This window comes from Tachysurus fulvidraco, chromosome 5 (genome assembly GCF_022655615.1).
Source record: "Tachysurus fulvidraco isolate hzauxx_2018 chromosome 5, HZAU_PFXX_2.0, whole genome shotgun sequence".
NCBI classification, from domain to species: domain Eukaryota; kingdom Metazoa; phylum Chordata; class Actinopteri; order Siluriformes; family Bagridae; genus Tachysurus; species Tachysurus fulvidraco.
This window is the reverse complement of record NC_062522.1, coordinates 2,726,335-2,740,197: the sequence shown is the minus strand read 5'-3', so window position 1 is coordinate 2,740,197 and position 13,863 is coordinate 2,726,335. Positions and strand designations below refer to the sequence as shown.

The window sequence follows — 13,863 nt, the reverse complement described above, 5'->3', positions numbered from 1 at the left end:
GTGTACACTGTGTTCACTGTGTGCTCTGTGTACACTGTGTACACTGTGTTAACTGTGTTAACTGTGTTTGCTGTGTGCTCTGTGTTAACTGTGTTTGCTGTGTGCTCTGTGTACACTGTGTTAACTGTGTGCTCTGTGTACACTGTGTTCACTGTGTGCTCTGTGTACACTGTGTACACTGTGTACACTGTGTTAACTGTGTTTGCTGTGTGCTCTGTGTACACTGTGTTCACTGTGTACACTGTGTTAACTGTGTTCACTGTGTGCACTGTGTTCACTGTGTGCTCTGTGTTCTCTGTGTGCACAACTCAGCTGGGTTACAAACTCCACATCCTTATGGAAGTTTCTTTCTCTATTCATTTGTTTTTCTTTTCCCTGAAGCCCAAGACCACGTGTTAAAGCGGCGGTAAGAGACGTAGGAGGGCTTTTAACAGATATTCCTCTTTCTTGTCATTTTGTGTCACTTTACTTTCTTTCGTTTTTTTCTCTTTATTTGTGTCTTCGTCTGTTTATCGGACACATCTGGATCTTCTAATCCACTGCGGCTTGAACACGATCGGTAAATTGGTCGTTTGTTGTGTTTGTCTGTTATAAAGAATGAGGTTATAAACAGATAATAAGGACATGACTAAAGATCAGTAACATTTACTGGAGCTTCTTCAGCCCTCTCCTTGTTCACGGTTATAACACCACACCACTGTGACCCCTCACCACTGTCACCCCTCACCACTGTCACCCCTCACCACTGTAATAACACACCACTGATAACACACCACTGATAACACACCACTGTGACTCCTCGACACTGTGACTCCTCACCACTGTAATAACACAACACTATAACAACACACCACTGTGACTCCTCACCACTGTGACTCCTCACCACTGTGACTCCTCACCACTGTGACTCCTCACCACTGTGACTCCTCACCACTGTGACTCCTCAACTCACCACTGTGACTCCTCACCACACCACTGTGACTCCTCACCACACCACTGTGACTCCTCACCACACCACTGTGACTCCTCAACACACCACTGTGACTCCTCAACACACCACTGTGACTCCTCAACACACCACTGTGACTCGACAACACACCACTGTGACTCGACAACACACCACTGTGACAACACACCACTGTGACAACACACCACTGTGACAACACACCACTGTGACAACACACCACTGTGACAACACACCACTGTGACTCCTCGACACTGTAATAACACAACACTGTAATAACACACCACTGTGACTCCTCGACACTGTAATAACACAACACTGTAATAACACACCACTGTGACTCCTCGACACTGTGACTCCTCGACACTGTAATAACACACCACTGTAATAACACACCACTGTAATAACTCACCACTGTAATAACTCACCACTGTGACTCCTCAACACTGTAACAAGACAACACTGTAACAAGACAACACTATAACAACACACCACTGTGACTCCTCGACACTGTGACTCCTCGACACTGTAATAACACACCACTGTGACTCCTCGACACTGTGACTCCTCGACACTGTAATAACACAACACTGTAATAACACAACACTGTAATAACACAACACTGTAATAACACAACACTGTGACTCCTCGACACTGTAATAACACAACACTGTAATAACACAACACTGTAATAACACAACACTGTAATAACACAACACTGTAATAACACAACACTGTAATAACACAACACTGTAATAACACACCACTGTGACTCCTCGACACTGTGACTCCTCGACACTGTGACTCCTCAACACTGTAACAACACAACACTGTAACAACACAACACTGACTCCTCGACACAGTGACTCCTCGACACTGTAACAACACAATAAAATATCACAACACAATATAACATACCACCACAACACAACAGTCACACTACTGTATATTAACATAAAACTACAACAATTTAATTAAACACCATCACAACACTACAACACCATCACAACTGTACAATATCCACATTACAACACAATGACACCCTGACAACACAACACAACACCACAGTTGGCTTTAATCTTCATGAGGAATCTGCTATATTTTCTTCATGTTTTGAATCTCGCTCCTCTTTCCTTCCTCTCTCTGTTTAGCCTCCTATCTTTCTATCTTTTTTGTTGTTCTTTCTTGATTAATACTTTCTTTATTACTCGCTTCATTCGTTTTATACTTTGTGTGTTTTCAGGAATATAAGCCCTACATGTTCTGGATGAATATGATCGATGCCTTCTACCAAAGTCTCGTCTGTTTCTTCATCCCCTACTTTGTGAGTCTGTTCTCAGTTGTTAATTTGTGGGTTTTGTTTAATACACAATACTAATAATCGTCGTTGTTTGTTGATGATGTCACAGGCGTACGCCGACTCTGACGTGGATCTGTTCACCTGGGGCACGCCCATCACCACCCTCGCACTCCTCACCATCCTGCTGCAGCTCGGCATCGAAACCAAAACCTGGGTGAGGAAACGTCTGTAAACACACAAACATCTACACAAGTATAGAACCTACAGCCCTTCTGGTTCCCTGCTCTAAGCAGCCTAGAACCTCCTGAGAAAGCTTCACTTCCTCCTGCTGTCTCTTTACTCTGTTAATGTTTCCACGCTTTATAACATTGAACTCTTTCATTTCCTTTTTTCACTTCCTTTTTTTTCATCCTTTCTTTCTGAATGTATTCCCCTTTCTTACTTTTTAGTTTTTTGCTCTTATCCTTTTTTTTGCTTTTTTCACATTTTTTTTCTTGTCTTCTATTTTCTTTCTTATTTGATCTTTCTTTCTTCCTCTTCTTTCTACTTTCTCTCTACTCTTTCCCTTCTTCTTTTTTCTTTACCTTTCCTAGGTCTCTCAAACAGTCTGTGTGGGTTTTCAGTGTCCCAGTAAAGCTGTAGCAGATTTCTCCAACATCCCAGAACATGTAGGTGGATTAGTGACTCTAAATCACCCTTAGAGGTGTGTGTGTGTGTGTGTGTGTGTGTGTGTGTGTGTGTGTGTGTGTGTGTGTGTGTGTGTGTGTGTGTGTGATGGTCTTGGATCCGTTCTTAATTCTCCTCATACTCAGAATTCTTCAGATTGACTCTGAATCTGTCCACTATAAAGAGGCCGAAGATGATAAATGAGTGAAGTAGTGTGTAGGGAGCAGGGTGCAGTGTGTAGGGAGCAGGGTGTAAGGTGCAGGGTGTAGGGTGCAGTGTGTAGGGAGCAGGGTGCAGTGTGTAGGGAGCAGGGTGCAGTGTGTAGGGAGCTGGGTGTAAGGTGCAGGGTGTAGGGTGCAGTGTGTAGGGTGCAGGGTGCTGTGTGTAGGGAGCAGGGTACAGTGTGTAGGGTGCAGTGTGTAGGGAGCAGGGTGTATGTGTAGGGAGCAGTGTGTAGGGAGCAGGGTGTATGTGTAGGGAGCAGGTTGTAGGGTGCAGTGTGTATGTGTAGGGAGCAGGGTGTAGGGAGCAGGGTGTAAGGAGCAGGGTGTAGGGAGCAGGGTGTATGTGTATGTTAGCAGTCAGGGTGATGCATCACTGTATCTCTTGATTCAGTCCAATCTGCTGAACTGTAAATAAATATCTTGGACCTGCTCCACATCATCACATTCACTACACCCTGCTCCCTACACCCTGCTCCCTACACCCTGCTCCCTACACCCTGCTCCCTACACATTGCTCCCTGCTCCCTGCTCACTACACCCTGCTCCCTACACACAGCACCCTGCTCCCTAAACCCTGCTCCCTACACACAGCACCCTGCTCCCTACACCCTTCTCCCTACACCCTTCTCCCTACACCCTGCTCCCTACACACAGCACCCTGCTCCCTACACACTGCACACTGCTCCCTACACCCTGCTCCCTACACACTGCACACTGCTCCCTACACACTGCACACTGCTCCCTACACCCTCCTCCCTACACACTGCACACTGCTCCCTACACACTGCACCCTGCTCCCTACACCCTGCACCCTGCTCCCTACACCCTGCTCCCTACACACTGCACACTGCTCCCTACACACAGCACCCTGCTCCCTACACACTGCTCCCTGCTCCCTGCTCCCTGCACCCTGCTCCCTACACCCTGCTCCCTACACCCTGCACCCTGCTCCCTACACCCTGCTCCCTACACCCTGCTCACTGCACACTGCTCACTGCACACTGCTCCCTACACACTGCACACTGCTCCCTACACACAGCACACAGCACCCTGCTCCCTACACACTGCTCCCTACACACTGCTCCCTACACACAGCACCCTGCTCCCTACACACAGCACCCTGCTCCCTACACACTGCACACTGCTCCCTACACCCTGCTCCCTACACACTGCACACTGCTCCCTACACACAGCACCCTGCTCCCTACACCCTGCTCCCTACACACTGCTCCCTACACACTGCTCCCCACACACTGCTCCCTACACACAGCACACAGCACCCTGCTCCCTACACACTGCTCCCTACACACAGCACCCTGCTCCCTACACACAGCACCCTGCTCCCTACACACTGCACACTGCTCCCTACACACAGCACCCTGCTCCCTACACACTGCACACTGCTCCCTACACCCTGCTCCCTACACACTGCACACTGCTCCCTACACACAGCACCCTGCTCCCTACACACTGCTCCCTACACACTGCTCCCTACACACTGCACACTGCTCCCTACACCCTGCTCCCTACACACTGCTCCCTACACACTGCTCCCTGCTCCCTACACACTGCACCCTGCTCCCTACACACTGCTCCCTACACACATACACATGCACACACATACACATATACAAATATACACACATACACGCACACACAGTCTCTTTTTCTCTCTCACTCACATACACATACAGTCTCTCTCTCTCTCTTTCTCTCACTCACACTTACACACAATTTCTCTCTCTCATTCACACACACACACACAGTCTCTCTCTCACACAGACACACACACACAGTCTCTCTCCACTCACTCACTCACACACACACACACAGACACACACACACAGTCTCTCTACACTCACTCACACACACACACACAGTCTCTTTCTCTCACACACACACACATACACAGTCTCTTTCTCTCACACACACTCACACACACACACACACACAGTCTCTCTCTCTCAGACACACACACACTCACACACACACACACACACACACACACACAGTCTCTTTCTCTCACACACACACACATACACAGTCTCTTTCTCTCACACACACTCACACACACACACACACAGTCTCTCTCTCTCAGACACACACACTGCTACAGATACATGTTCCTCTGATATGGACAGGGTTTGTTCTGGATCGGAGTGAAACTTACACTAATGGAGGTGTATGTTTTGTTTGTCAGACGTGGATGAACTGGGCGTCTATAGCGTTCAGTGTGGGGTTGTTCTTCACCGTGGCTCTGTGCTACAACGCCTCCTGCCCCACATGTTACTCCCCCTCCAACCCCTACTGGACCATGCAGAAGCTTCTGGGAGATCCTCTCTTCTATCTGCTGTGTGTTGTCACACCCATCGCTGCTCTTCTGCCCAGGTATCTCACCATCCTCATCCTTAACCCCGCCTCTCAACACTGATGGACTGATCAGTTTCTCTTGGCTCCACCCCGTCAGAATTGATTGACAGGTGGAGGCTACACTGTTCATAAATATCGAAGGAAAATCTCTCCGGTTTGTGAACAAGGGACAGAAATTTTAGGGCTTATTCCCAAAAGTTGCTTTATTTGTATTATGCAAATTAGCAAAGAAATCTTAAGTGGGTGGAGCCAAATGGTCCACATTGATTCATATAAAATATGTACCATGAGGTTATAGGCTGTAAGCAAAAATCTAGATAATAAATAAATAAGGTAGATTTACAGTCAGCTGACGTGTGTGTGTGTGTGTGTGTGTGTGTGTGTGTGTGTCAGTCAGTATTGTGAGATGATGTTAGTATATCAGGATTATTAAGCTGGTATCTCCCAGGCTTGGTATGACGTGATGTTCTCCTGGACTTGTTTGTGTTCCAGATATTTCTACCGAGCGTGTCAGGGTTCCCTGTTCCCGAGCCCGTTGCAGGTTGGACGTCAGCTGGACAGGTTCCCGCCGGAGCTGCGTAGACGTCTGCTGCACCAGAGCCAGAACAATCTCTTCCCGTTCTCCAGACCTTTTATCAAACCCTGCAGCTCCATGCTGACTCCTCCTCAACCTCACCCTGCCCACACCAAGCACAAGCCCACAGTCTCTGATCTCAGCATGTCTTCTAAGAGCATGGAGATGAAGGACACGTCCCGGACTTCCGGGAACACGGAGAACCACCACGTGGTGCAGAACTCGAAGTATTCTCCACACGGAGCTAGCGAGAGCAGCACACTACCGTACACCAAAGATCAGCCTCATCCCGACCCCGGCGTGCTCACGTCCACGCCGCTGCTGCCTCACACGGACAGCGTGCGGCTCGCCTCGCCCCCCTGTGGCGGTGTCACTTATAAGAAGGGTTCTGACGTCTCGGAGGACCCGACGCCAGGGCCACTCCGAGAACACTCGGGTTCCTGATGCGGAGGATTTCACTCCAGATTTGCACGTTTTTTTTAATTCTATTTTTCAGAATTATTTGATGACATGGGTACTATTATATATACGGGCTATATTTTAGATGTGTACAGTTTTTTTTTCGGAATAAAGATTATTTTGTTTTTGAGTAGAAACGAATACACGTTCAAACTGGATCGTCTTAACCTTGTGTTTTTACCAGGAAAAATTATTCCCAAGCTCATTTCCTCCAGAGACATTCTGTTCTTTATCTAAGCTGTTATTTATTTGCACCTGGAGCTTAAAGACACACACACACACACACACACACACACACACACACACCAGCACGATGTTAACACATTAATATATAAAGTTTTTCTGGAATTATTCACTCTGTAGGGAATCTCACAAATACACAGACACACACACCCAGACACACATACACACACACACACCCAGACACATACACACACACCCAGACACACACACACCCAGACACACACACACCAGCACAATGTTAACACGTTCATATATAAAGTTTTTCTGGAATTATTCACTCAGTAGGGAATCTCACAACATACACACACACACACACACACACACACACACACACACACACACACAGTAATGAATCATTGATGCAGCTCCTTGTCTCTTCGTGCACTACATACCAAATTGACTCTGGAGCTCGTACCTCATGACTCACGCTTTCCAGATTTCCTGAAAATCCTAAAATCATCTATAGCAAATATTTTGCCAGGTTTTTTTTTTTTACTGTTTTTTTTGGATCGTATTCAGACCAAAGCTGCATCTCATGAATATTCATGCTGCTCGTATTTGTATATCAACAGACCAACAGCCCCCCGCTTTAATCCACACTTTTTTATTTTATCTATAAGACCACCAGAGAGAGTTTATTATAGTCGACATGCAGATTTATTGGTGTAAGTCATGTCGTGTGTGCTGTTGGTTATTGTTGTTGTCTACATAAAGCACTAACGCTGATGTGTGACCAGGTTCCTGCTCGCTGGCTGTTTACGGTTCATTGTGCTGCATTTATTCAGTAAACACCAACATGTTTATTGTCCTGACGTCAAACCTGGACACCAGTTTGTGCAAAATCTCAAAATTAGGTGCTAAATTATTAACTCCGATGTCCACCTCTTATAAATCCTGTGTTCATGATGCGTTATGTGTTCAGTGTGTCATATAGCATTCATAATACCTTGTAATATTTTATAATACGGTTATTACCTGCTATAAAGCGCCGGCTTCTATGTAGGATTATGTACGTTATGTTACAGCTGCCAAGATTTTGTGTTATTGCTAATAAATAAAGTTACGTAGATATTACTTATGTATGATGTTATACAGCTTATATAATACCTTATAATGCAAAGTCCTGATAATCACTAATGTTACATGTGTAAGACTTTGTAAAGCAAGAACTGTCATAGTGTGTTATAAGGTATTATATGTACTGTTTACTGCATGGCAGAATGTGGCATTTGTGCTTATTTGTTAGTTACATGCATAACACTTCATTAAGCATGAGAATTTGGCTGTAATGTCACCTTACATATGACATAACATCCAGACACTAAAGCAGAGTGTCTATAATGCATTACAACATGGTCAGATTTCAGTGTTATATAATCTGACATTATGAAGCCATTTTAAATGCTTTCTAAAGTATTGGATGTCACTATAACAGACTACTTCTAGGTATTATAACATATGATGTGCTTCATAATGCATGATTTTGTCTAGAGGCTATACCAGATCTTGTGTTATAATGCATTACAACGTAAACAGATATTGTTCGTCACCTGTAGTTGTTACCTAAAGTATTACTCATGTCAACCCTTTACAATGCATTATTACACTTTAAAACAATACCAAAGCTTGTGTTATAATGCATTACAAAGAGAGGTATTATGAAGTTGTATGTATATGTTATGCATCTTCTGCTGGCTTATGTCATGTATTAGTGCATCATCAAAGCTTCTAACTCATAATGAGAACTCGAGACTAAACCAGAGCTTGTTATAAAGCATCACAACTCAGATGCATGTTATGTCACCTGATGTTATCAGGTTGTTACCTAGAGTATTATACATGTATATCACTATTACAGCCTTATGTCAGGCTTCGTGTCACTTCGGTTAGAAACAATGTCGGAGCTTGTGTTATTATTCATTACATCATGAAGAGATGTTATAAGGCATTATGAAACCTCACATTTTCTTGTGTGTCTATCACTATTACAGGCTTACAGCAGGTATTATAACTCGCCGTTCATGCATTATAACGCATTACGAACACAGGATTCATAGGAAATGTTAATGTTGTGTAAGATGTCTGTTTGTTTAAGCCGATGATCTGATTTCAGAGCTGTGGAGTTTTTGTAACACAGGATTCAGGAGAAACTCTGAAGTTATCTGAATTTTTAGTCCTGAAGTCCTCACTTTTAGTCCTCACTTTTTTTTAGCTATTACGTCATTAGCGCTTTATTTTACAGTAACTTCGTCTAGAAGTGAATAAACAAATGTTGTATTACAGCTGATGTCTATAATTATATAAGGATTGTGCGAAGTTTTATAGCTACATAAATCGATCGTGTAGTAATACGTTACGCAGGTTGGGAACGTAGTGCGAAGGAACATCGAACATTTTTAAAATCCTTCAGAGACACGTCCGTTTTTTGGCCGTTAAGAATATTTTTCACGTTAGTTGCACCCGAAAAACCCAAACTGTGTATAAATACTGCATCGTTCTGTGTAACCGAGTCACCGCTGTGTTTTAGCATCACACGGCCTTTTAAAATGGGGTCATTAAATGATTTCGGATTGACATCTTCTGTTAAACTCAGAGGATTTTTACAGTACTGTAAAATAAAGAGCTACGTCTCATGCCAAGACCCCCCACCCCCACCCCCAACACAATGTTGCTGTATTTTTGGGAAGTCACCACATTCTCAGCGTGGATTTGCAATGTGTTTAAATATGCAGTGAATATCTGAGGTTCTCACCAGTCCCTGGTTCTAAAGGGTCACTAAGTGCCTTTGTGCTTCAGAGCGCTCGGGTCCAGGAAGCAGAAATAGGTGTTTGTTTTCATTTGTATTTCTTTCTTGATTTAACACATTAATTTGTACAGAGAAGAATATCCAAAGCATTGGGAAATGGACCAAATGTGTGTGTGTGTGTGTGTGTGTGTGTGTGTGTGTGTGTGTGTGTGTGTGTGTGGGTCCCGAAGAGGCCTGTGGTGTTGCAAAAATACACTCGGGAGTGGCTTCATATCTGCCTTCTTTTTTTTTTGGTCAAATGCCTTTACACTGGAGACGACACTATTTTTAGAGAACAATGTCTTACTGCAGTTGTTATAAACAGTTTATAAGTGAGCATAAGTGTATAAACTGTTGGACAGTTAGTTTAACCAAAAGTTTAATAAAGAAAGCTTTCTCAAAACACTTATTTTCCAGTTTCGTCTCGTTTCTCACTTGGCTTTCATACACAAACCTCCTCACGTTCTGGAGTAAATCCAACTGATTTCTCCAAACGAAACCACCACTGATTATTCACTTCGTCTGTCACGAGGATTTTAGTTTCATTTACTGTTTTTTTTTTTTTATTCTAAAACACTGTTTCTGTTAAATGAGATTAAGACTCACTTTTAAAGAGGTTTATTAGAGAAGACACGAGACAGGAAAAAGGACTGATTTTAGTTCTGAGAACTTGGACTCAAAATTGTTGAAACTTTTAACCAGACGTTTGATCTGAAACTTCATCCAAACCTGTAGCTAAGAGTTTGCAGTTTAGACCTGGCTCTGAAGCTCTGAGTCCTGAGGCTAGACTCAACATTGTGACTTGGACATGTAGCTCATTCAACATTTAAAGGTGAGGTCTCTGATGATTGAGAAACGCTTCAGAAAACCGAGTCGGGCCGACAACTAAAGCAAAAACAAAATAAACGTGTAGCCAATGAGCAGAAAGGGGCGTGGCTTGTCGATATGGGCAGAGAGTGTTCAGTGCGCGTGTGTGACATTAGCAGAAAGTGGTTTTAACATTGACATAGAGGATAAAAAGAAAGAAAGAAAGAAAGAAAGCGAAGAAAGACTTACGATAAGGACAAGAAGTAGGACGTGTTAATATAGGATCAGCTTTCCAGCGCTGGAGAGAACTGAAGGAGCAGGAAGTTGGCCACATATTCACAGGTTGGAGTTTCCCGAGTCAATAACTCCTGAGCTAAACGCTGTTACTACACAAATAACACCTCTTTTCTATCGTAGTAATGTAGAGAGGCAGCTACAACCGCGTTTTGTGTAGTAACAGCGTTTAGCTCAGGAGTTATCGACTCGGGAAACTCCGACCTGTGAATATGTGGCCGACTTTACTTAAGACGCCGAGGCGCTTTTTTCCTTCTCGATAGGTGAGTAACGTTGGTTTTGCTTTGTTACACAGAACTAATATATGCCTTTGTCCTTTACATCATTATGCTTGTGTGGCATTTTTGCTTGTTTGTTTATCTACAATCGTATTGTTCTTCCCTTCAGCTATGATAAAGACACGTTTCTTTCTGTTAGTCGCCTGGGTTACGTACGTATGTGTGGGCGGAGCTATCGATACAGGGGTGGGACCCGTTTGGGTTAGGGGCGTGTTTGTTTTGGTGATTTTATATGTCAACATTGGCTTTCAAACAACGGAGACCCCACCTTTAAGTGTTCAAGAAACTTGAAGCTTGAAGACTTGAGATCAGACTCAGACTCAGACCCAGACTCAGATTGGACCGTATGTACAACGAGACGTTTCTTGTCTGAATCCAAACAGAACTAAAGATTAACGGATTTGATCGTTCTGATTAAAAGGCTTTTGGTGGTGTGTTAGTCTCATTTGTTCCTGATAAAATCTTCACCACATTTTAGGATCTTGAAGTAGACGTGTGGAGGCAATTCCAGTGGAGGCAAAAAGTCTCTATCTTTCTCTCTCATTCTTCCTTTACCTTGTTCATCTCTTCCATTTCTCTTAATGCTGAAAGGTTGAAACTCGTTCTGTGAAAAAGACCTCAATCTGAGCTGCTGGCAGCTTCCTCAAGGCCGAGGGAGGAAGACGGATGAGTTTGGGTCTGAATTGCTGCGCTTGGTCTTTGCCTCTGCAGGGGCATTTTCTCAGGGAGGCAGAACAGCGGGGTGTTATTAATGACTCTGCTTGAAGGCGCAGTAGGTGGGAGGACTGGAGCGGCTGTGCTGATGAGGGCGATACTCGTCCTACTGCCCCTGCCATCGCTACATTACTGACCGCCACGGCTTCGCTTTTCCAAAAGATCCTTCATCTTGATATAAAGATAATGATCAGCCTGTGCACTCCACCTCCACCTCCACCTCCACCTCCATCTCGATCACTCGCTCCTGAGTGCTCAGATCCTCTGTGGCTCTTCATCTCCATCACTGTAGTGGACTAGTGTTGAATCATGGGCTGTAATTTCCCTCTGAAGTGTAGGAGCAAAATGATATTCAATCACACTGAGATCATTCCTTCCTTCCTTCCATCTGTCGATCCATCCATCATTCCTTCCTTCCTTCCATCTGTCGATCCATCCATCATTCCTTCCTTCCTTCCTTCCTTCCTCCATTCTGTCCTTTCACCCTTCTATCCATTCACTCCTTTCCTTCGTTCCTTCCTTCTTTCCTTCCTTCCTTCCCTCCATCCATTCATCTATCATCCATCCTTCCTTCCATCTGCCCATCCATCCATCCATCTATCCATCCATCCATCTATCCATCCTTCCTTCCATCCTTCATTGTCTGCATGTTGAGTGTCAGAAGAATGTAAGTGTAACGTCATGGTAAAGTTTCATTCTTCTGCTCTTTGGATCTTCTCAGGAGGTGCTGAAGGTTTTCTCAGAGTTTCTCAGCGCTCCACCTGCCTTTCTTCTCCTCAGTCCATCTGATGAAGGTTTTCTGCGAGATCAGTGAAATTTGCCGCAGATTAAAGCAGCCGTGTGAGTCGCTCCGATGCTGATGGTTTATTGATGCACATTGCTGAGTCATTCTGTAGTTTGTGTTTCTATTTCTGCAGCGAGCAAAACCTCGTGTCCGCTGTGGTTCCTCACCACAGTGTGGAGTAATAACGGAAATAAAACGCTGGTAAACTTTATGAAAGGAAAACTGCATGAAGAGATCAACACGATGAAGTTTTATATATTGCTCTGGGATTTTATTGAAGGTTCCTGGATGAGATGTTCGAGTGCAAGCTCAGAATTTTTGGAGCTCAAGACAAGAATCGAGACAACAGCAAGAATGTGAGAGGAATATTGTAGAGGAAACATGAAACTGCTGTCGCTCACGTCTCGCCTGCTGCTCACGTCTCACCTGCTGCTCACGTCTCGCCTGCTGCTCACGTCTCACCTGCTGCTCACGTCTCACCTGCTGCTCACGTCTCACCTGCTGCTCATGTCTCACCTGCTGCTTACCTGATAATCAAGTCAAGTCCAAGACTAAGACCAAGTCTTTTTTTTTTATAGAGGAACAAAATGTCCTCCTGTTTGTCTCGTGTCCGTGTCGATGACCGGACGTCTTCCTCGTGTCTCACTCCACTGTGGTGTTAATATGGAGCTCGTGTGGAAGTCGACACTCAGGACTTTAAGAATTTATAGAGTTTCATCACTATTCCTGTTTTTCTCTACAACACTAGAGCTGATGGATTTCTATAAAACTATTTTCTCCACACAGATGTTTGTAACTTCAGAGTAAATGTTGATCTCAAACCCAGTTCTGTTCTCTGAGAAGCTCCGAGTGTTTGTTCATCTAAAAGCAGCTCAGGTTTCTCTTCAACACTAAACTTCAGTGTGAGATCAACAACAGAGGGACAAACTCACGTCTAAAACACACCGAAAGATCAGACTCACTTTAGATCAGACTCACTTTAGATCAGACTCACTTTAGATCAGACTCACTTTAGATCAGACTCACTTTAGATCAGACTCACTTTAGATCAGACTCATTTTTAGATCAGACTCACTTTAGATCAGACTCATTTTTAGATCAGACTCACTTTAGATCAGACTCACTTTAGATCAGACTCATTTTTAGATCAGACTCACTTTAGATCAGACTCACTTTAGATCAGACTCACTTTAGATCAGACTCATTTTTAGATCAGACTCACTTTTAGATCAGACTCACTTTAGATCAGACTTACTTTAGATCAGACTCACTTTAGATCAGACTTACTTTAGATCAGACTTACTTTAGATCAGACTTACTTTAGATCAGACTCATTTTTAGATCAGACTAATTTTTAGATCAGACTCACAGACACAACATCAGACATGTCTTTATACTGGG

General features: G+C 44.0%; 1 protein-coding gene across 3 annotated transcripts in view; it reads left to right on the top strand.

The window, feature by feature from the left end:
* atp10a (ATPase phospholipid transporting 10A) overlaps positions 1-9,990 on the top strand; it is a 60,610-nt gene extending 50,620 nt beyond the window's left edge. Inside the window, exons 18-22 of one of the 3 annotated variants that reach the window (XM_027174102.2) lie at positions 2,208-2,288; positions 2,374-2,478; positions 2,858-2,932; positions 5,355-5,542; positions 6,017-9,990. In XM_027174102.2, the coding sequence (XP_027029903.2) occupies positions 2,208-2,288; positions 2,374-2,478; positions 2,858-2,932; positions 5,355-5,542; positions 6,017-6,542 (975 nt within the window). In that variant the 3' untranslated portion in view covers positions 6,543-9,990. The remainder of the gene's footprint in view (positions 1-2,207; positions 2,289-2,373; positions 2,479-2,857; positions 2,933-5,354; positions 5,543-6,016) is intronic. The other 2 variants (XM_027174103.2, XM_047813662.1) reach the window with 2 other exon arrangements.
* The last annotated feature ends 3,873 nt before the right edge of the window (positions 9,991-13,863 follow it).